The sequence below is a fragment of the Solenopsis invicta genome, chromosome 5, assembly GCF_016802725.1.
Source record: "Solenopsis invicta isolate M01_SB chromosome 5, UNIL_Sinv_3.0, whole genome shotgun sequence".
Lineage (NCBI taxonomy): Eukaryota > Metazoa > Arthropoda > Insecta > Hymenoptera > Formicidae > Solenopsis > Solenopsis invicta.
The window spans coordinates 10,551,194-10,574,463 of NC_052668.1; the positions used below are offsets into that span (position 1 = coordinate 10,551,194).

General features: G+C 34.8%; 2 protein-coding genes across 15 annotated transcripts in view; both read right to left on the reverse strand.

Moving 5' to 3' along the window:
- Positions 1–23,270, reverse strand: part of LOC105207298 — a 232,416-nt gene that overhangs the window by 49,308 nt on the left and 159,838 nt on the right. The gene's annotated exons all lie outside the window — the stretch shown is intronic.
- Positions 1–23,270, reverse strand: part of LOC105201060 (ATP-binding cassette sub-family G member 1) — a 63,228-nt gene that overhangs the window by 425 nt on the left and 39,533 nt on the right. For all 12 annotated transcript variants that reach the window (XM_026130807.2, XM_026130806.2, XM_039449498.1 and 9 more), the window contains 6 exons: positions 18,384–18,622; positions 17,649–17,845; positions 9,962–10,130; positions 1,917–2,017; positions 506–661; positions 184–424 (listed from right to left, as the gene is read on the reverse strand). In XM_026130807.2, the coding sequence (XP_025986592.1) occupies positions 184–424; positions 506–661; positions 1,917–2,017; positions 9,962–10,130; positions 17,649–17,845; positions 18,384–18,622 (1,103 nt within the window). The remainder of the gene's footprint in view (positions 1–183; positions 425–505; positions 662–1,916; positions 2,018–9,961; positions 10,131–17,648; positions 17,846–18,383; positions 18,623–23,270) is intronic.

Below are 23,270 nucleotides of genomic sequence, written 5' to 3' on the forward strand. Positions count from 1 at the left end.
AGACATTTGCTTAAACATTTTGGACACTTACAGATCAACATCAAAATATTCAAGGCTTTTAGGAAACATCGTTATTATGGAATACATGTACAATCTGTGTAACAACTGCTACACACTAACTGGTAACTGTGTAATAGTTACCAATTATCCGACCTTTGAGAAGTCAGATCAATAGATTCTTACCTAACATGATTCGTATGATTTCTTTAGGCGGACTGAAATAGCAGTAATCTTTCTTTGAGCAAGGTAACTTCGGTCTACCATAACCAAACAAGGCCACTATGAGAGCCTCCAATGCGTATCGGATGTAACTCATGTACATGAGAATTGTTCGATAGAGCGATAAAGGACTTGGATTGCCGAAATTTTGCACCGCAGTTAGCATTATGGGACAAGTTAACATTGATCCGATAAATACACTACTCTAAAAATAAACAATACAAAAAATTATTTGTCGATATTAGGAAAAATTTTCTTTTTTTGCGATGTGCAATCCTGAACGTACCACAGCATTAAATACGCTAGCGATGTTGTGTCCTATACTCTCAGCGATCAAGGCACACACGAAACAAGTACCAAAAAACTTTGTGATCCTATGCAACTCCAGGGGTTGATCCGTGATTAAATAGACTATTGAAAGATATAAAATTGCGAAAAATATCTGAAAAAAGATTAAGAATAATTTTAAAAATGTATGAATAGAAATGAATATTGAAATCAAATTGAAGATTTAATGTAAAGTAACGAGATATAATCTTAATGCTAAGAACTTTATTTTTATGAAACCTCTTTTTTTAAAAATTGTAACTATAACGAAATCAAAGAGAACTCAAGGACAGCTTTTTTCTGAGACACAAATAGCGAATTTGATAGCGAGACTGCACTAGTGCGCACTGATGCACATTAAAATTATATAAACTGATCTAATCTAAATGAAAAATAAAATGCCTATTTCTCAAATGATAAAATATATATTTTATCAAATAGCACAATAAAGCATATTAAGGATTTTTTCGCGGTTTAATTCTTTTATATATTTATATTAAATACATATCTTTATGCAAAAGAAGCACGTTTTTCACGACATTCTAGGACAGTTGGTAACATGGCCGTAAATGTGCAATCTTTGAGATGGGGGATATTGCCGTCCCTGGACGGCAAAATCAATATTTTCGTACGGTTCGCATACGCAACCGTGCTTTTGTCAAGAAACTGTGAACGAGTCGTGGCGCATGCGCTGAGCGTAGGGTCGAATGCATGAGCAAAGATAATATTGATCTCTTATAACCTATAATCAGAACAAGCAGTGACAGGAAAATGCTGTTCTGCCTCGAATGCCGCAAAAAACGTATTTCTTTTGCATAAAATATCGTATGCAATATCGGAGTCGAGCGCGTTCTCGACTGAAGACGATGTTTTTAGTACGAGGCGCAGTTATACGCGCGAAGCGCGCGTAGCACAGACGAGTGCTGAAAACAGCGTCCTCAGTCGCGAACGGCAAAGCTCGGCCCCATGTTGCATAATATACACCCAAGGACTTTGATTCTGTCCATGGGGAAATTTTCCAAACTGAGAAGTTATCATTTTCTACATTCTCGCAGTTCATGATTAATGAAACGACTAGAGCTTATTGGTCGTTACGTTAATCGTGAACTGCAAGTAGAAAGATAGCGACTTCTCAGTTTGAAAAATTTTCCCATGAACAAAATCAAAGTCCTTGAGTGTACTATTACGTCGATTTGTGTACAATGCGCAACGGCTTTAATGTGTGCACTAATGCATCCAACTGAATTCGCTATAAAGTTCCATTTGGAGAAATGGACGCACTAGAGCGCTATCAAAGAAAAAGAATCTTTTTGATATATTGCTTATGCTAAAAATATATAAAATACGAGTACAATTTACAGAAAACCTACCTGTAAAGGTATATTAATAACTGTAAAAGCCCAAAAATACGCACTAAGATCGTACCATCTATTAAAATGCTCACGTTTCATTAGTTGAATTTCCGAAGGAACTGTAATAAGAAAATAACGAAATATGATTTTGAACTAATATCTTTAAAAAAAGGCATTTTTATTATCATTTCTGTGTCTCTACAAATCATCTTTGAGAAAAGTTTTGATATTTTATAAACTAAATAGTGTATAAACGGCAAATATAAGTTAAAAGCGGTAAAGAGGGACGAAATCCAATAGCACACGATGCGATAGCCCACCAACCAATTATCTTGACTTATCTAACCCAACCAACGGAAAAACTCTAGACATCGGCCGCTGTGAGTAGTGCTGTACTATTGGTCCCGTGTGCTATCGGGATCTGCCCGCTAAAGAGTGCACGTAAGAAAATCTCAAATAATTGAGTAATTACATGTAAAATTTCATATAATACAGAACGTTTCGGCTCTTGCTTTGAGCCATCTTTAGCTTATAATATTCATGACAAATATACAAAACAGCGCTAAAGATGAAACATTAATGGCCGCCGGTAATGAAGACTTCTTTACCGAGGCTTCTTCGTAGGGAAATGACAAAAATGCGAGTTGTTTGGCTCGAAAAATGGGTACATGGCGGGGGGATCCCGATAGCGCAGGGGACCAATAGCCCACCACCACTCACAGCGGCCGATGCCTAAAGTTTTTCCGTTGGTTGTGTTAGATAAGTCAAGATGATTGGTTGGTGGGCTATCGCACCGTAGGCTATCGGATCCCGTCCAATTTTACATGTAATTACTCAATTATTTGAGATTTTCTTACGCTCACTGTTTATCGCGTTCGACTCGTATTTGCCATTTATACACTGTTTAGCTTATATTTTCACGAGTTCAACGTCTTACATTTAATATTTTATATACATTTGTAGCAATTAACTATAAATATCATACAATCGTATTACGCTTTGATTGTACACTGAAAAAAAGTTATTAACTTGAATAAAGAACCCCGCACGATTTACATGAAAAAAACGTTTTCAGTTAATTTGTTTGAATTTTTTTATATGCACGCGGACACACACGCACACAGACGCGCGCACGCGCACGCACGCACGCACACACATACAATAAGTACATGTAGAGAGGGTTTCATTAAATACTACAGAAATGACGAACCATGAGGTACTTATCTCTGCTCCACACATCTTACGGGCGCACACGCCCGCGTGTGCCCGCGTTATCTACAGGCATTCATACGCACCCATATACATATACGAGTATGAGCAAGCATACAAGTTCAAACTAGTATAGATATACAATATGAACTAATGTCATAAAAGAGACCTTCAAATATTTTTAATTCCGAAACTAGACATAGAAATGTTCTAAAAGAACGGTATCCGATAGCGCACGGTGCGATAGCCCACCAACCAATCATTTTGACTTATTTAACTCAACCAACAAAAAAACCGGCGGGTCCGGAAGAGCACATCCCGATAGCACACAAACTACTCACAATGGCAGATGCCTAAAGATTTTTTGTAGGTTGGGTTAGATAAGTCAAGATGATTGGTTAGTGGGCTATCGGGATGTGCGCTATCGGAACCCTCCCCAAAAAAACTATAGGCATCCGCCGCTGTGAATGGTGTGCCGATGTACTATCGGTCCCGTGTGCTGTCGGGATCCGCTCATTCTAAAAATTAAGGTTTTTCACTAGGAATGCAAGTACTATAACATATAAAAATTCAAGCAAATTGACTGAAAACGTTTTTTTCATATAAATCGTGCAGAGTCCTTTTTTATTAAATTTTATCAGTTAAAATATTTATGTATTTAAATTAAATATATGTGTTAAATATATAAATACTGAAAAGGACTTCCGTTTCCGGAGCGAGCGAGAGTAGACAGGTGTGATGAGAGAGTCTTTGGTGATAAAGGCGAAGAGCGATTGTGGGGAGTGGAAGGGGAAAGCGGAGTGTAAGCGTGTATGAAAGGTGGAGTGAGTGGAGAAAGAGAGATCGAGTGGAGTGTATGAGTATGTGAGAGTGTGGAAGCAAGTGCAGTGTAGAAGTAAGGTTAAAAATCGGGGAGTTGAAAGGGGGGGGGGGCAAGAGGAGAGCGGGGAAGAGAAGGAGAAATGCACGAGCGCGGGCGCGTGCTTGGAGTGTGAGCACGGAGTGTGTAATAAGCGTAGAGGCGGAGCAAGGTAGAGAATTGTCGAACGGTGCGATGGGGAAGCGCATGCGCACGGACAGTGACTAAGTAGCAGAGAGATAGGCAACTTAGAAAAGAATAGAGTGCACAGTAAGAAAATTACGGGAACAAGGAGAGGGTCGGGTAGAAGAAATGGAGAACGAGGGGAGGGAGGATTTGGCAGGGGCAAAAGTGATGGAGTTGAAAAACGGGCGGTGAGGAGCGCAGGGGAGTGCAGCAGGAGATTTAGAAATGTGAAAGAGAAAAAGAGAAGTAGGATTAGAAGGGGAGGCAGAAGGAAAAGAAGGGAAGGAGAAGGGAGAGGTTTTCCAGAGAAGCAAAAAGACGGCGAGATCACCGGTAGGAAAAGCGGAGGGAGAAGTGTGACAGATGATGGAGTCTTTAAGCAGATGGATAGATGAGATGATGGAAAAGTGAGAAAGGATGGAGAAAAGGATGAAAGAGAAGATGAGATTGTTAATGGGGAAGTTAGAGAAAATGAAAAGAAGAGAGGAGGAGTGGAGGAAGGACAGGGAGAAAATAGAAAAAAGAGTAGAAAACCTGGAAAAGAAGTGGGAAAAGGGATTGAGGTTGAAGGAAGGGGAAGAAAGAAGAGAGTTGGAGAATAGGGTGGAAAGAAGGGTAGGGGAAAAGAGGAGGGAAGAGAAAAAGGATATGGGCTAGAAGAAAGGATAAGGAAGATGAAGGAGATGTGGGAGGAAAGAGATAAGAAGAAAAGAAATAAGAAAATGATTATAAAAAAATATAAATCAGGAGGAAATGACGTAAAAAGGGAAAAAAAGTATACTTAAGAGTGCAAGAGCGGAGGTTGGAGTGGAAGAAGTGAGAAAAGTAAAAACAGGGCATGAGAAGCAAAAGATGTTTGCAGTGGTGAGTTTCAGGACGAAGGGAGAGAAAAAGGAGGTGATGAAAAAAAGGTAGGCTAAGAGGGGGGAGAGTGTGGATAGAGGATAATTTGACGTGGAAGGAAAGGCAAGTAAGGTGGAAAATCAGAGATTTGGCGAAGGAGGAGGAGGAGGAAAAAAAAAGGCGAGGATATGAGTAGAAGAAAACAGAGCATTGATAGATGGAGTTTGGTGGTTTTGGGATAAAAGGAAGGGAAAGTTGAAGAATAGGATGGAAAGGAAGTGGAGGGGGGGGGGTAAGAAGGAAAAGAAAGGAGGTTTTGTGGAGGGAAGAAAGAGTGAGCAGGGGAACTAGGGAAACACAGCAGGGAGAGAGAGAGATGAAGATTGTGTTTTGGAACGTGGCAGGGCTGCGGGGGAAAGAAGAGGAGATTTAGAGAGGCTTGGATGTCATAGTGTTGATGTGGGTAGAGAGAAAGCTGCAGGGGTAAAGAGCAAGCTGCCAAGAGGGTAAAGGAGGAAAAAGGAGGAAAAAGGAGGAAGTATGTGTGGAAGTGGTAGAAGGCAAAAAAAGAAATAAAAAGAGAAAAGCAATAGGTGGAATGTTGATGGGGATCAGAAAAGAGTTAGTGAAAGGAGGGGGGGGGGGAAGAAAAAGGAGGAGAGAAAAGAAATCGTAGTGGAAAAGATAAAGTGCGGAAAGACGTAATGGAGAGTGGTTGGAGTGTACGTGAGTGAAGACATGAAAGAAAAGTTAGAAAAATTAAGGGAGTGGAGGGAGGAAGGGAGACTGGACACAAAGGTAATAATTGGAAGGGGGGGGGGGGATTTTAATGCAAGGACGGAGGAAAAAGGAGGAAGTATGTAGCTAAAGGGTGAGGATAGAGAGGAAGAAAGCAGACAGTCAAAGGATAAAAAGATGAATGGAGAGGGGAGGAAGCTGGATTTTATAGGAAAAAAGGGTTGGATTATTGTAAACGGAAGGATAAAGAAAGGTGAGGGAAAGAGTGGACATATACGGCGGAAAGAGGAGAGACGCTGATTGATCATGTGCTAGTTAGAGAAGAGGAAAAGATTAAGAGAATGGAGGTGGGGGATAATGTAGAGTCCAATTACCATCCTTTGGTAGTATGGTTGAAGGAAGGGAGAAGGGAGACAAGAAAAGGTGGGAGAAGGAATAAAATTAATAGGGGGGAGGGGGTATAGAATGAAGAAGAGAAAAAGAGGTTTAAGGAAAAGTTAGGAGAAATGAAGAATGGAGAAAGAGGGATTAACAAGGATATGGAGGAGATGGGGGGTAAAGTGAGAGAGGCGTTGAGGGAGGTGGAAAAGTGGTGATAGGGAGGGGAAGAGAGAGGAAAAAGGGCTGGTGGAATGAGTAATACAGAGTCGCGAAAAGAGAGGTGAGGAGAGAGTTGAGAGAGTGGTGAGGAGGCGAGGAGGAGGAGGAGAGGAATATAGGGGCAAGAAGAAAGAGTATAAGAACCTGTGTAAGTTAAAGACGGAAGAGGAAAATAGAAGATGGAAAAGAATGACGAAGGAGGCGAAACAGGAAGGGCAAGTTTGGAAAGTAATGAGAAGGAAAAAGAAGAAAAGAAAGCAGGTGAGCAAGGATATAGAAATGGAGGAATGGAAGGAGTATTTTAGAGATTTATTGGGAGGGGTGAAAGAAAAAATGGTGTTGGGGAGAAGGAAAGGTGTTAGGTCGGAAGGAGAAGAGGAAGAGAAGGGATAGAAAGAGTGATAGAAAAGCTGAAGAATGGAAAGGCAATAGGAATCGACAAGATATCCAATGAGGTATGAAAATACCCAGTGCGAAATAATAAATTGAAAAGACGTTTATTTGACGTCTATGTCGTTGTTGGTTGATATTAATAAATTGAAAAAACGTCTATTCAACATCAGTGGTTGATATTAATAAGTATTTCAACTACTATTTAACCACTCTAAATATTTTTTTATTAGATGTAGTTTTGCAAATATATAATTAATAAAAATGGTTAACGTCACTATTTTCTTCTCTTATCCAGATAACATAAAGTTAAAAATTGGGTCATGCAAGACGTCTTTAATAAACTTGACTTCCCGAAATTTTTTTATATTTAATTTAATTATTTTACTATATTAACACATAATTTCTAGTTGCATTTTTAGTTAAACGAATAACAGAAAAGTTATTTCAGATCTTATTCTGCATTTGTAAAAATTGTAAAAAAACAATAATTTTATATATTTTTTTATAAATAATATTTTTTAATTATACATGTTTCATTTTTTGATAACATATGTATGTATTGATTTGATCTATCAGTTATTTACACATATGACTACAAAGTGTTTACAGGTCATCATGAATGATCAGTTCGCAGCGATCACGGAAGTCAAGAAACGTTCACCGGAGTCGCGACTTGGATGGATGGCCATTTGGAAATTTCCGAAAAGAAATACCTGAGAATTTTTTTTTACGAAAAATGTTTTTTAAAATATTACAAAAATATTGTTTTGTTCATTGAGATCTTGTGGTGCAATAATATAATAGTTATGCGGATATTTCGAAGAAAATATTTATAGAGAGTTTATGCAAAACGTCTAATAGTTGTTTAATTTTGATGACACAAAGACGTCTAATTGACCAAATTTTAAACTTCTATATTAACTGATTTATTAAACGTTGATTAGACATCTTTTCAACCTGTCATTTCTCACTGGATATGGAGGAGAGAACGTGACGGACTTGGTATGGTGGATATGCAATAGGGTTTGGAGAGAGGAGGGGTGGCTGAAGGCATGGAAAAACGGGGTTCCTATAGTTAAGAGGGGGGATGGGAAAAGGGTGAATGAGTATAGAAGAGTGACGCTGATGCCGACATTATACAAAATATATGTTAGCGGGGAGGCTAGAAGGGGAAGTAGAAAAAAAGGAGATGCTTCAAAAGGGGCCGGTGGGGTTTAGAAAAGTGAAAGAAATCGTGGACATTTTCGTTCTAAACTATGTCGTAAATAGAGAGCTGGGGAAAAAAGGTACATTGGTCGTTATGTTTGTAGACTTGAAGGCGGTATTTGACTCGGTGAGCAGGGAAACAGTGATAGGAGCAATGAGGGGAAAAAGGGTGAGGACGGGACTGGTAAAGAGGGGAAAAACTGCTAAGGGAAACAAGGTGTAGAGTGAGGGTGGGGGAGGAGAAAAGGGGGAGTTTCTGGACGGCGAGGGAAGTGTGGCAGGGCTGTCCTCTCAGTTCTCTGCTATTCAATTTGATGTTAGTGGATTTGGAAGAAGAGATGAGGAAGGTGAGGTGGGGAAGAATAGTAGTGGTGGGGAGAGGGTATACTCTCTATTGTATGCGGACGATATTGTCCTGTTGAAGGAGGGGGAGGAAAAAATGAGGAGTATAATAGAGAGGTTATATGGATAAGAAAGGACTAGAGGTGAATGCCGCAAAGACAAAGTTGATAAGATTTAGAAAAAGGGGAGGGAAATGGAGGAAAGTGAGGTAGATAAGGAAAGGGAGAGGGATAGAGGAAATGAAAGAGTTCAGCTATTTAGGATACAGGTTTTAAATAAACGGGGGGCAGGAAGCATATTTAAGAGAGAGAATAAAGAAGACAGCAAGTGTGATGGGACAGGTACGGAGGATTAGGAAGAGGAGATATGGTAAGGATTGGGAAAAGAAGATATGGTAAGGATTGGGAAGAGGAGATATGGTAAGGATTGGATGGTAAAAAAGCTTTGGGCAAGTTTTACATTTAACAACTTTGCTCTTAATTGCCTTCTTATATGCCGAGCATTGGTATTCTGCATACTCGTCGTCTGCTGATAATTCGGCCAAAACCGTTAATATCAGCATAAGCGATCCGTCACCTATGATCCACTTACATACGTCAGCACTATTGTGTCCACGTATAATGTCTACTGTCTTGTGAGACTTTGATGTCCCGAACAATAAATTCACTGCTTACATTCACAGATTGCCATATCCCGACTAGATAACTCTCACAGCTATCCCCAGTCTATGGCGGCGTAAGTCAAACAACTTATTTTATGTCTTTTCTCACTTTAAACCACTCAAAAGTTATTACATTTACGGAGCAACTTTCCACACGTCTTCTCCTCGCGAGAGAGAAGGGGGGGGGGGAGAAGAAGGAGAGGGAAAAGGTGAGAAAGAAGGAAAGGGGAAAGTAGGGGGAGAGGAATAGCGGGTAAGTAAAAAGAAAATATGGAATGATTGAGGGAGGAAGTCTCGACATTTGTACATATATATAGATATAGATAGTGGGTAGATAGATAACAGATTACTAGCGACGGAAGCGGAGGTTTCCGGGCGTGTGTGTGTGTGTGCGTAGGGCAAGTGAGTAGATTTTAAGTTAGATTAAGATAGTGAATAAGTTTAGGTTAAGTGTTTGGTTTTTTGTATAGTCTGTAAAAAAATGTAACCCAGATTGTAACGCGCTTATTCGTCGAATTTTACAAATTTTTATCTCGGTAACTATTGCAATTAATGAAAAATAGTAAAGAACTTTTCTTTTCAGTTTGACCTGCTCTATCAAACCACAAGAGCATAAGTAGTATTTATCAAACACCCTGTATATGTTTGTAGCAATTAACGATAAATATCATAATATCGTTTTGATTGTACACTGAAAAGAAGTTGTTAACTTGAATAAATTTTTCAACTTTATTAAATTTCTTTAGTTCAAATACTTATGTATTTAAATGTATGTGTTCTTAAACACATAAATGCTGAAAAATTTAAGTATTTTGTATATGTAAATTAAATATACTTATACTGAAAAAATTTAATCAGGTTGAAAGATTTAATCAAGTTAACAACTTTTTTCTAGTGTGAGGTAAACGCATTTTCTTATAATGAATGTAAAATAGGTAAAATTTTAATCGGTAAGGAAGTGTTGATTTATTATTTTTTTATGCACCGTTCTTAATTTTCTATGCGTAAAAAGAAACTTTTCCTTACAATGCAGCAGTACTGGAAACATGGGTAGGTACAAAAAAATCATAATGCATGACAAGCAAAAGAAGAAATTGGTGTAGGCCTTGGATCCATTATTGCCCATATTAAAAAATAACGCGCCAATTACTAGTCCAATGAAAAAGTGTAGCACTATCTTCAGGTACATGTAATTCTGTGAACATACAGAAAAATTTACTCAACCTTATGCATTTTAGAGAAAATCTTCCTTCTTATCATCTGATAACTTTGTTAGCTCTCATAGAATGTCTATGTAATTTCTTTGCACATCGTTGCGCACGTTTTTTGCATGTAAAGGTTGCTTATGATAGAAATCATTTAATACTTAGCTACTAATCCCAGTAAGTAAAATAATAGCAATATGCTTGTAGCTTACTAGCAAATTTGAACAAAAGTTATAACATGACATTCACATTGTGAACTGCATTATGCCTGTATTGTGTTTGCCATTACTATTTTTGATTACTTCCCCACCACATCAAGGTCTGTGAAATGATGTAACTTTGTCACGCTATGCGTTATCTCTAAACTGAAAGCATAGAGGAGAAGGCGGTATTATGGCACTATTTACATTTTATTTAATAACTTTGTCAATAATTAATAATTTATATTGAAATTTAATTATTATATTCAAAATGTTGTTTAATAGATTCTAAACTCAAAGTTATGAGATATTTATTACTTAGAATTGGTTGACTTAGAACACGATTTATAAAAGTGTAACGACACTGCATGGATCGAAGAGAAACAAGGGTGGTAATATGGACCATCACGAAAGTACATTTAAAAATTAGTTTTGTTTAAAAAAAATAAAGTATATTTTGTGATAAAATTATATATTTTTAATTTTCTATGGCTTAGAATTTTTCTGTGTTTTAATATTAAAACAAAGTATTAAAAGCCTCTCAAGATTTAACACAAAATAAACAACTAAAACAGGCTAGTGAGAGTCAACGCGGATTTAAGAGCGCAAAATCAGTGTACAAACAATTATTTATTCATAATGAATGAGAAGTAACGAACGTTTCGGCTCTCTTTGAAGCCCTCTTCAGCGAAATTACGAGTAAAAAATTATTTTAATCGTCATCTTCAACGCAATTACAGTGGAAGCTATTCTAATCGTCATCAGTCAGTTACCGGGAATTAAATGAGTCACCAACGGTTTGCCAAATCCGCCGTGGAAGCATTGCCCGTTGTCATGTCAGTGAAATTGACAATTTTCTAAACAACCATCGTGTTCTTAGATAGCTGACATTGCTATAATTAATGTTTTTTTATTTTTTTATTTTTTTAAATTATGTGACTCACCCATTGGCACTAATGACGACCAGTGAAGCGTTGGATAACTTTGTCCATAGAAAGCGAAATTTGCCTGTCAAAGTATACGTTCGAATTTTTTGTAATGCCGCGTGCTCACTATCTCACGCAATAACGTATACTGACTAAATTTTCGTTCGAACATCCTACCATCGCCGAGGAAGTCAAATAAACGAGAGAGAACAAACAATAATAGATACATAGATACGTAAATATGAACGGAGAAATCATTTGATACAAAACAAAATAAATTAGCGGACAACAATTAACAATGTCAGAATTATCAAATTAAAAATAAAATTACAGACTTAACGTGAATTGATGGCAAGAAGATTAATATAAAATCAACATAGCGAATTAACGGTGAGACGATTGTTGCTAGTAAATAAAACTTATCTGTTACAGTCTCTTTAATAGTGAGAGGTATACGTGATGTAGAAATTCAGTATCCCTTTGTAAATTGAGGCTATTTGTTTGTAATTGGATGTGTAGCATTTCCGATATTAATCGTCTGTCCAAAACTCGCTCGCTATCCAAGATTTTAATATTCTCCCAGTCAAAGTCGTGATTAAGATTAATTCTGTGTTCCGTGATGACCAAATGGTTGTTCGCATTACGTCTAATATCATTGCAATGTTCTATGGCTCATGTTTTTAATCTCTTACTAGTTTACCCTACATAAGACGCATCGCAGTCTTTGCACACGATCTTATACACTACATTTTTCTTAAGATTATTCGGGAGAATGTCTTTTTAAACTTTAATAAATCTACTCAATTTATTGAGACTAAAAAAGCCAGATTTATGTTGAATTTGTTCGTAAAATATTTGAACTTGTCAGAAATTGTGGGAACATATGGCAATAAGAACCATGGAGATTTTTTATGTTTTGTGTCGGTATCATTGTTAGTGTCTGTATGTTTGCTTTGATTAATTGAACGTTTAATGCGGCTATTAAATGTCTCAAAAATATATCCAGCAGGATAGTCATTCATAAAAAGGGTATTTAAAAGGATAATAAACTCAAAATTCTTTTTGTGGAATTTAGGATTTGACAATAAAAACGACATTAATTCCCGGTAACTGATGACGATTAGAATAGTTTCCACTGTAATTGCGTTGAAGATGACGATTAAAATAATTTTTTACTTGTAATTTCGCTGAAGAGGGCTCCAAAGAGAGCCGAAACGTTCGTTACTTCTCATTCATTATGAATAAATAATTGTTTGAATACTGATTGTGTTTTACGCTCTTAAACCCGCCCTGACTCTTACTAGCCTGTTTTAGCTGTTTATTTTGTGTTTTAATATTAAACTGCAAGAATAAAATGATATCTTTATCCTTGTTTAATGACATGTTTCCGAACGCAGCCTTGTAGAGTGACAAATGATTTATTGAAAAATTATTTCGATATAAAAATCTCAATAGTGTCCATATTATCAGCATGTTTCCATACTCACGTTAACAAAATGATGTACTATTAAATAACTCGAAATGTGTCAGCCAAATAAAAAGTCAAAAACAAAAAGAAGATAGGGTCACTACACTAGTCAATGAACAAACATAAAATAACTTAATACAATTACATTTTCAAATAAAAAATTACATTTTAATAAAATTTCCATAAAAATTAGATTTCAACAATATCAATTAATTTTGCATTTTATTATTTTAAAGTTTTATTATTTCGATAATTTTTATAAAAAATCATTTATTGGCAACTGTTTAGTGACTGGTGCAATGACTCTACTCTAATGTACATGGTGTTGCATTTAGGACGCACAACTATAGTTGCATACGGCAGACTGCCAGGGGCAGTTGTCATTAATGAAATTATTTAATTTATAGTTTGAGAATTTTTAAAGGAATAATTGTAGGAATTTTATGTTTAATTCAAGTAGATATAAAAAGATTGGTAGCTTATTCGTCTGTATTTCATATGAATATAACATTATGTGTTTTAATAACTATGTATAAATTAAGTATTTTAAGTAGATATATTATGATGATTTCTCATGGATTATGTTCTTCAAGATTATTTTATATAGTAAATTTATTTTATAGACGGAAGAAACTTTTGTTAATTTTTAATAAGGGAATAATAAGAAAAATACCTTCTGAAATAATTTGGTGATTTTTATTGTGTGTGGCTAATTTTTCTTTTCTTTTTTCATTACATTTTTTTAGAGAGTTAATAATTTTAATGACTAATTTACATGACAAATTTCATTACGCCTAATCAGTTGTGTGTCCTAAATGTATCTGCAACACCCTGTGCATTTGTGTTATAATACAATCAAACTTAAAAAAAAAAAATAAAGAAGGATGTGTAGTCAAATGTTAAAATATACTTTAAAAATGTTTTGAAAAGTTTAAAAATAAAAATGCCTTATAATAATTGTCAGCTATTGTGTATTGTTATATTTACGCTATTATATAAAGTTTACTAGATAAATGATTCCAAAAATAATTATTGGAACTTTGTTAATAATACGGAAATAATACAGATGTTCTTAAGGGGATGCTAGGGTCGTCCTTTTTTACCGATCAAACGTTAATTTTCGGGCAAGCCGTTCTTCTAATTGCATTTACAGATTTAAAAATTCTTTTCCACAATTAAAGTATAGACAGTAATGTATAACGGACGCTATATAAAGATAAGGAAAACAAAAAAATATTGAAAATAATTTTAAATCTGTAAATGCAATTAGAAAAACGGTTTGCCCGAAAATTAACGTTCGGTCGGTAAAAAAGGACGACTTTAGCATCACCTTAATACTTATATGACCCATCTATACCATCAATACCATTCTTCTCTATTTTTTAGTTCAAAATGTGTGAAATTTTAGTTATTGTATGTATAATTATTTATTATTGTACATATAAAATATCCTTTTATTACTGTATACATATATGTATAATTAAGAATCACAGATCTCAAAGAGTCCTAGAAGTTTCAGTGTTTGCACGCATTTTAATGTATAGTGCATATAGCAAAAGACAAAAGAATATTACAATGCACGCAATAATGTATATACATTACACAAAAATAACTTTTATTAATTCTACAATTTTATGCACTTACTTTTATAATACCTAGAACACAGTAAACATATAGTTAATAAAAAAAAGATATCCAGAACACCGTAAACTTACGAGTTAGATACATGGGAATATTCCTTTTAAATTTTCGTGTACTTTCACGTTGAAGATGACACAAAAAAGATTCCTACAGGTTTATTATATTTAAAGATAGTTAAAGTTTTTTTAAACCTTAATCTAGGTCTTTAAATTATATTATAAAAAAGTTACAACAATGTGAAGAATCGCACTGGATACGTCTTATCTCGATATCGCAAGCTAAAGCTAATCAAACACAAAACTGCTAATAAAAACTGAATAGACTTTACCATTTAAATTATGAAAAGGCATATTTTGTTTAGTCTCGACTGGATATAGCTGATTCTTTTTATATTTTCGCTGATATTTTATCAATAAAATTATATGAAAAAAATATTTTACGTTTTGTAAAATATTTTTTCGATATATATTTTATTATCTAAAAATACAAAATATGTTGGGACTTGATTAGGTGGCGCGATGGCGTGTGGATGTGGATGGAGATAGAGTGAGGCTGAGTATGAGTGTTGTAGTACATTAGGAATGTATTAGAAAGTAAAGAGGTATGAATTAGAGAGGTAAAAAGGTAGAGAAAACGGGTAATTGGAGGCAGATGTAGGGGAAAAGGATGTGCGGAGATATTGAAAGATATGGGTGGAAGGAACAGGAATAGGTTAGGGCGGACAATGAGGCGGGAGAATCCGGGAGGGCCGGTAAGGTAGAAATTAAACAAGAAAGGTAAGGAAAATAAAAAGGGCAAAAAGAAAGAGTGTTAGGAGAATAGGTTAGAGGAATAAAACGGTAAAACGGTAGAAATAAGAGCAGAAACAATCATAGGGAGGAAAATGCGACAGGTAATGCAAGGTGGATGCAAAAAAGATGGGAGTGCGCCATGGAGATCTCCTTTGCAGCAACAAATTCACATTGTGGGTAATTCTTGTCACGTTGTATTGTAATGATTCTATGAAGTGCGTAATTTCTGCATTTCTGCATGGGGATACTAACAAGGGGAGGACCAGGTGAGAGACCCTGGGATTTTGATCCCAATTTTTTTAGTTATTCTGGAGACGAAAAAAAGTTTACGTCTCCCGGCGTTTCATCGAATAGGCCTTAGTTTCGAAATAATAAATTTGTGAAAATTGGCCATACCGCGGCGCGCCATATGAGCCTTCCCGGTAACTTTTCTCACAAGCAGTGCAGTTGGCTCCGTGCGTTAAGAGGATGCTATACTGACGGAAATTACCGACCATTACAGAGTTCATTAATTTTTGAATTGGCTTTACAGATCACAAAATCTTTTTGCAAAATAAAAGTACGCACCAAAACAAAGTCTGCTCTAGTAAATTTTATGAGAAAATCGATCAAAAAGTTAAAAATTCATTTATTTTCGACTCATGGATCTGTCAACCAAGGTTAATTTTTGTTATTTACTGACGTTCTGTAGCTCGTATGTATAAAATGAGACCAGAGCGAACTTCAGAAAACTCTAACACACAACACTGTCTGTGTATCGTTTCAGTCAACAACCTAACAAAAAAGTTTAATAGGTGAACAGCTGTACGTGTCCAAATTTCGCTTAGCGCACGTAAACGATAGCAAAAAGAACAATGGCTGTAGTTGATAGGTCTTTTCGCAGATGGCGAAATAATCGAAAAACAAAGACAGATCTATGCGTTGGACAAAGAGCGATAGCCTGGTCTCCCTCGAAAAATAATCTGCAATGCCGACGTCGAGGAAGTTCTTCGGTCACTATAGCATCCTCTTAAGTGCTTGCTTTACAATCGTAAGATCCGGGTTCGCTCCCGGATGTGTGCAATATATATATTTTTTTTTTATAAGTGTATTTATTTATCTTGATATTGATATAGTATGCAAATTTCTAAAATAGAAAATTTAATTTAATATCATTTTCTAAACTTCAATTTAAATTTAATTTAAAGGGAATTTGAATTCAAGTAATAATATTTGAAATAATAAATAGGTAATACTAATAATAATATAAAAGTTATTTGAAATGGATAACATATAAAGGCAACGTATCTAAATTTTCAAATTGTTTAATTTAAAATTTAATTGGAAATAATATTAACAGTATTTTAAAATTCTAGTTTTTAAAATAATTAATTGTAAAAGAAGGATAATAAACAAACATCTGATTGTGAATGTGAATGTAAATACTTTTATTACAAAAGTTAATTATTTAAGTATTGCAGATTTTACTTATATATTATTATAATTATTACCTATTTATTATTTTAAATATTACTTGAATTCAAATTTCCTTCAAATTAAATTAAAATTGAAGTTTAGAAAATTATATTAAATTAAATTTTCTATTTTAGAAATTTGCATACAATATTAATATCATCAAGATAAATAAATACATTTATTAAAAAAAAAGAAAAAAAATATTGCACACATCCGGGAGTGAACCCGAATTTTACGATTGTGAAGCAAGCACCTAATGCACGAAGCCGACTGCATTGGTTGTGAAAAAAGTTACCGGGAAGACTCATATGGCGCGCTGCGGTATGGCCAATTTTCACAAATTTATTATTTCGAAACTAAGGCCTATTCGATGAAACGCCGGGAGACGTAAACTTTTTTTTCGTCTCCAAAATAACTAAAAAAATTGGGATTAAAATCCCAGGGTCTCTCACCTGGTCCTCCCCTTGTAAGTATAATCTCTGAAAGTCTGGTGAAAAGAAGGCTAAAAAGGTTATTAAAGATGTTTGAAATAAGAAGCAGGAAAAAAAAGAGAAATAAGAGAAAAGGAAGGTGAAAGGAGAACCGCGAAAAAGAAAAGGGGGAACCAAGGAATAGAGATACAAAGAAAGAAAGAAGAATTATGAGGATACGCGAAAGAAGAATGTAAATTAGGAGATAAGATGGAAAGAGAATTAGGAATAGGCATAGGCATAGATGCGGTGCGGTGCGGGGATTTGTTTGGGTGGACTGATTTGCTATATATGATGCGGTGTTTGTTTGCCTGGGCGGACTGTTGCGTCATGCTGTACCAAGGATAGGTAAAAGAATAAGTTTAGAGAGCCGCGGGCGCGAGGAAAAGAGAGAAAATGCGTATAAAACAGAGTAGCGTAGGAACAGAGATAAACTAATATGGAACGGACGAGGTATGGATGAATGCGTGGGTTAAGAATAAAGATTGTAAACCAAGTCCCTTTATGGCTTTTTGTAAGCTAAAGTAATAAATATTTACAAAATATGTTGGACTTACTTTATTTCGATAAATCTGCACCATCATTCTCTTCACTAACGTACTAAATTGATCAATCCATGAGGTTTTCAAGTTCTTTATATCGAAATCGAACTCGTTCTTTGATCGAAAAATTGGAAGCGGTAGCTTCGCGTTTACGCATGCAATCATCCGTTCGATTACATCGACACCGTAATCACCCGCTGAGATCTCTATTACTGAAATAAATATTTTATGTTAATATAATTTTGTTAATGTAATCGTTTTTTTTATCGAAATTGAATTAGGTGCAAGTTCTTAATTAACTAATTAATTTTTAATTCTTATTAATTCAATTATAAATTATCAATTCTTAATTCTCATAATCTTCTTGACATTATTTGTGAAAAGATCGAGATCCATGCCTTATAGCGTTTCTTTCAGACGACATTACTCAATAATGCACATAAAATTTATTTTATTTATGCATACACATCGAATGGAAATTCTTACAATTAGTAGTAATTTAAAGTAGCCGATGGTTACATTTTCATCTTCTAGATATCCACCGCATTACAAAGCAAAAAGTACAATATTCTATAAATGATAGATAACCGGGAGATTATGGCCCATATTGAAAACACGTTTATAAAAATATTAGCATGTTTTTGTTCTTTTCTTGTTTTACATCTAATGATTAATAAAGATAGAATGACAAAAAGCGCGCTAACATCTTTTTAAGCACATTTTGAATACCAGTTTATATGTATTACTCACTGAAGTCCGCCGGATTGTAATGTTTTGGACATTCTATGTCTATGTTTAGCAAAAATGGCACCATGTTACTTGCGGAGTCTCTGTAAACGCATTGTCCGTTGGCTACGATGTAAACGTGATCAAATTTTTGAAATACCCTTGCGCTAGGCGTGTGTACCGAGCACACAACAGTCCGCCCGAAACGCGCTAGTCTCTGGAGAATATCAATGCACTGAGAAGAGGAGAACTCATCTAATCCACTAAAAAAGAAAAACAGATCTTTTTTTTCAACGCTTTTGCGGTGATGGCACATTCCTAAAATGGAGTCTGACTGTGCACTTTCACACGAGACTTTGTTGCTAAATGTATACGTACAATTAGTACCTGCGATCAACAAAGTTCGGGAGCAATTGTTATTACAGACATCTTCTGATTTGGATCATTCTCCGTGTAAACTTTATTACTTCATTCCTAATGCGATAGTTGATAATCCGGCTTGTGTAGTGCAAGTACAAAAATTGGTAGCCGAAAATGGTACAGTACAATTGTAGCCAAGGCGGATTCCGATAGCGCACGGGACCGATAGCCCACCACCACTTACAGCGGCCGATGCCTAGAGTTTTTCCGTTGGTTTGGTTAGATAAGTCAAGATGCTTGGTTGGTGGGCTATCGCACCGTGCGCTATCGGATCCCGTCCTTGGAGCCAATGTGATACATTATGGTCCACGTCGTTGTATAACAAGTTTTTTGAATGGTTATAACAAGACGGATGTATGTGTACAAACTAACAACAATGTGGAATCAAGTAATTAAAATTTACACCGAGGATGATCTAAACCAGAGAATCGAAACGTCTGTAATAACAATTGTTTGCTAATACATTAATTCTCACACAAATATCAGTGTTGGCTCTCACGGTATTTATTCATATTTTAAATAAATAAACTCTTTAAAAAAACTTTAATTTTTTATGGCCCATTATTGTGATTTATAAAACTTAAAGTCTCTTCTGTTTTATTGATTGAACGCAACAATTTTTTAACAACTTTTGTTCCAAAAATAAAATTCCAAAAAGGTGAACCCTCCGATTTGGTTGCAAATTGATATACTATTGTATTTTGATGCGCTGATTATGAATATGATAATAAAAATTACCGACAAAGTCATCTTCAAGATAAAAAATTAAGGTAAAAACCAAATTTCTTTTATTCTTTTACATATATCTCGGAAAATATTGATTTCCTAAAAAAAGTGTCAAATAAAATATAAACCTCTTGAAATTGTCTACAATGAAGTTTTTATGCACAATTTTTGCAACGGTATATGCATAATCATACTTTTAATCCTTAAACACACCAATCCCGTAAAATACGTACACACATTTTCGAGTCTGGGAGACTTTTTCAAGTTTGAGAAGTTACAACTTTGGTTCTAATCAACATTTTTTAACAATCTTTTTCTTCACACGAACGTTTAGAATCTTAGAAATGTAATTGCATAATCGGCATTGCCGAAAAATGATTTATTATTAAGTTATAAAAGAAAAACCATTGAGCAAAAAGTAAAAATTGTTCAAAAATCCACTTTTCCTTTAAAAAATCATATTTCCGCAATATAAAACTTTTAAGGACTTTCAAATACAGTGTTTTAAAGCTAAAGAGTCATACTTTAAAAAAAATTATGGTATTGTCATTTCTTTTAAAAAATATAATTATATAACACGGAGAATATGAAGTATTTTTGGGTGTCTAAAAATCCACTTTTAAAAAAAATCATATCTTTACAATAAAATCTTTTAAAGATTTTACCATACGGCATTTCAAAGCTAAAGAGTCATACTTAAAAAAAAATTATGTTACTGCCATTTCTATTAAAAAATATATTTACGCCACAAGATGAATATGAGGTATTTTTGATAAACTCAAAATTGAAAATTGATATGTTTCATAATATATTTTGGATCCTACGCAGAAGTTCTCTTTTTACGGCACTATAGTATTTTAACTTTAAACAGAGTAACATACGCGAACAGACTTGTTTGAACGTGTTTTGTCTAGTTTTTGTTACATAAGATTAGTTACAAAAAAGTTTCACTCACACATAATAGCAGTCCCACAGACCCTAACAAAACTTTGCTGTCGTGCCGTTTGAATTCTAGTTGACCAAAAATGTTGATCAACCATATCAATCGAAAAAGGAGATTTCAAACTTTTTTTACCTGGTTTGAATCTGTCTCATTCTGACTTCACATAGCAAGCGTTCGAAACTTCATATGGGGTTTCTCAGACTCACTTATATATTTAAGGGTTAAATAGCGCATGCTTGTAATTGTGCAAAATAAAGCATATATATTCTATACATTAATTGTGTATATATATATGTATATATATATTCCATAAAAAAGTAAAATAAAAGCATAAAAAAAAATACTGCAAAATTGACGAGTCATAGGATCCATGCACGTGTAATAACTACACATATACTCACACATATACATGCACGCACGCACGCACATACACGGGAAGGTGCAAGGGTGTGAGTCTACGGCCCACCCCTCCTGCACCCCGTCGATAGAGGAACACGCTTCACAACCTACCTACGATGAAAGATTATTTTTTATATTATCTTGTTTTTTTTTCAAAAACTATTAGTTCTGTTCAAAAAATCTATAATACATTGATGTTGTATTATTTCAAGAGCTACAACTTTTATTTGAAACATTTTTTTTGTTAAATTAATATTTATTAAAATAATATTAAAAAACGATATTTTTCAAGTTTATTAAATTTTTTACTTTGAAGATAACCTTATTTGTAATTTTTATTATCATATTTGTAATCAGCACTAAAATCCAGTAGTATACCAATTTTCAACTAAATCGGAGGGTTCCCTTTTCAGGAACTGCAACCCTAACTTTTCATATACATATTATATACATATATATGGGTGTTTCTAAACTCACGATAAATATTTTAATGACAGATTCTCTTTAAAAGATTTTAAAACAAAAATTCTAATACCAAAATGTCGAAGCTACATTATTTTTAAATGGGGACACTTTAAAAATTGAATGACAGAGCTAGAATTTTATGCGCCCAGGAATGTGCTTCCCTGAATGCCTTTACAATGATAAAATTATTGTAAAAATACTCAATGACAGTTTTGTTAAAAATCTAATTCTATTTATCTATAATAAATTTAATATAAAATTAGATAAATGTTTGTACATGATAGTTCAATAATTATGTTGAAGTGTCAAATATCAAAATTGTCAAAATGCCAATCCCCAAGCAGAACAGAAAGTTATTACGACGTCAAAATAATGTCAAAGTGACTGCAAAATGATCATTAAAAGTCACTTTTTAATCAATTACGATTTACTTTGATGTCATTTTGACACAATTGTGAATCATTTTGATGTCATTTTGACTTGTTGTCTTGCTTGGGTCATTGTTTATTTGGTTTATACGATAAAAGTTGTTATGTAAGATTGGTTTATAAAAACATTTTTTTATCTTTACTAGAGAATGAATATTAATGTAGATAGAATAATTCACATATTGATTACATTAACTTGCGAAAATAGACGTTTTTTCTGCGGATATAATGAGATTAATTGTAAGTGATTTTTATAGACAAATTTGCATGCTGAACACTGCAGTTCTGCTGCGGGTACTATAACACCATGAAAACCCTCAAAATCATTGTTTTTTTACCTCTTTGACGTCATTTTTCTTAAAATTATGATATGATAGCTAAATTTGAGCAACAAATTGTGTGTACGTATATACATACATGGTGATTCAGAACGACGCGGGCGCTTACCCGTATCAGACGGTGAGTTGCGCCGCCTTTGTCTACCATGTGTACACGGCCCGTGATTTGCTAACTTTATCCTCTTATTATTCAAAAAGTAAGCGTCGGACAAAATTTTCGTACAGGAAAAATCGTCTCAGAATTTATCCAAGAACACGTCTTTACAGGGACACATGAATCATCCTGTATATTGTATACATTTATGTCAAGGGCATTCAATGAAGACATTTTTAAGGTGCCAAGGCCTAGTGTGGGGACATTTCAGCACTTTGGGGACAGGTCTTGTCGGCGACCATTTCAAATGTATCGTGAAACCGTCAAAACAAAGCACACGACCGAGCAAGAGGTCGTCTCACTATCGACAAATTTGGTGCATTTAAAGAATTTGTCAATTGCTCTCAAGATAGCGGTCGAACCACATGTATATTATATTACATTTATAACGCTACATACCAAAATGTATAGAAAGTAACTTGTTATTTGTTTGCAAACCCCTTTTTTCCAAGAGACGCTCCTGGAGCGTTAGTTGGCGAGCTTGCGCCGCCGACTTGGGGCGACTTTGTAGAAAAGATGTCGACAGATGGAAGGTACAAAGACAATCGCGTGCAAATAAAATTGTTGAAACCAGGCAACCAGTTTTTATTTTGCAACAAATAATCATTCAACTCCAAAACATTATTAAAGCAAACGTTTTAGAGAAACAATTCAATTATTTATATCAAGCCCGTATAAGTCTCAAAGAAGTTAAGTTCGGTCGCATACATGGGGGCTTTCTTTGTTCTCCAAATTACACGATTAGTCTCATAATAATCGAAATGTTTTTAACGTATATGCCGGATATAGATATACATATTTAAATACAAGGGTGAGTCCAAAATTATCCGGACTTTTGCTAAAACACGTCTTTAAGTTTGTTATACTGCGTTTTGGGCAGGCAGGTTTTAAGTTGGCACTACTAGGGTCCTGTGATCAAAGTTGAACCTTGATTGCATCAGTTTGTTTACTGTTACGAGCGTGTAAATACGGCTGCTCAGCTAGAAATTTGCACCAAGGAAGAACAAAGAGCTGTGATAAGATTTCTTTAGTCGAAAA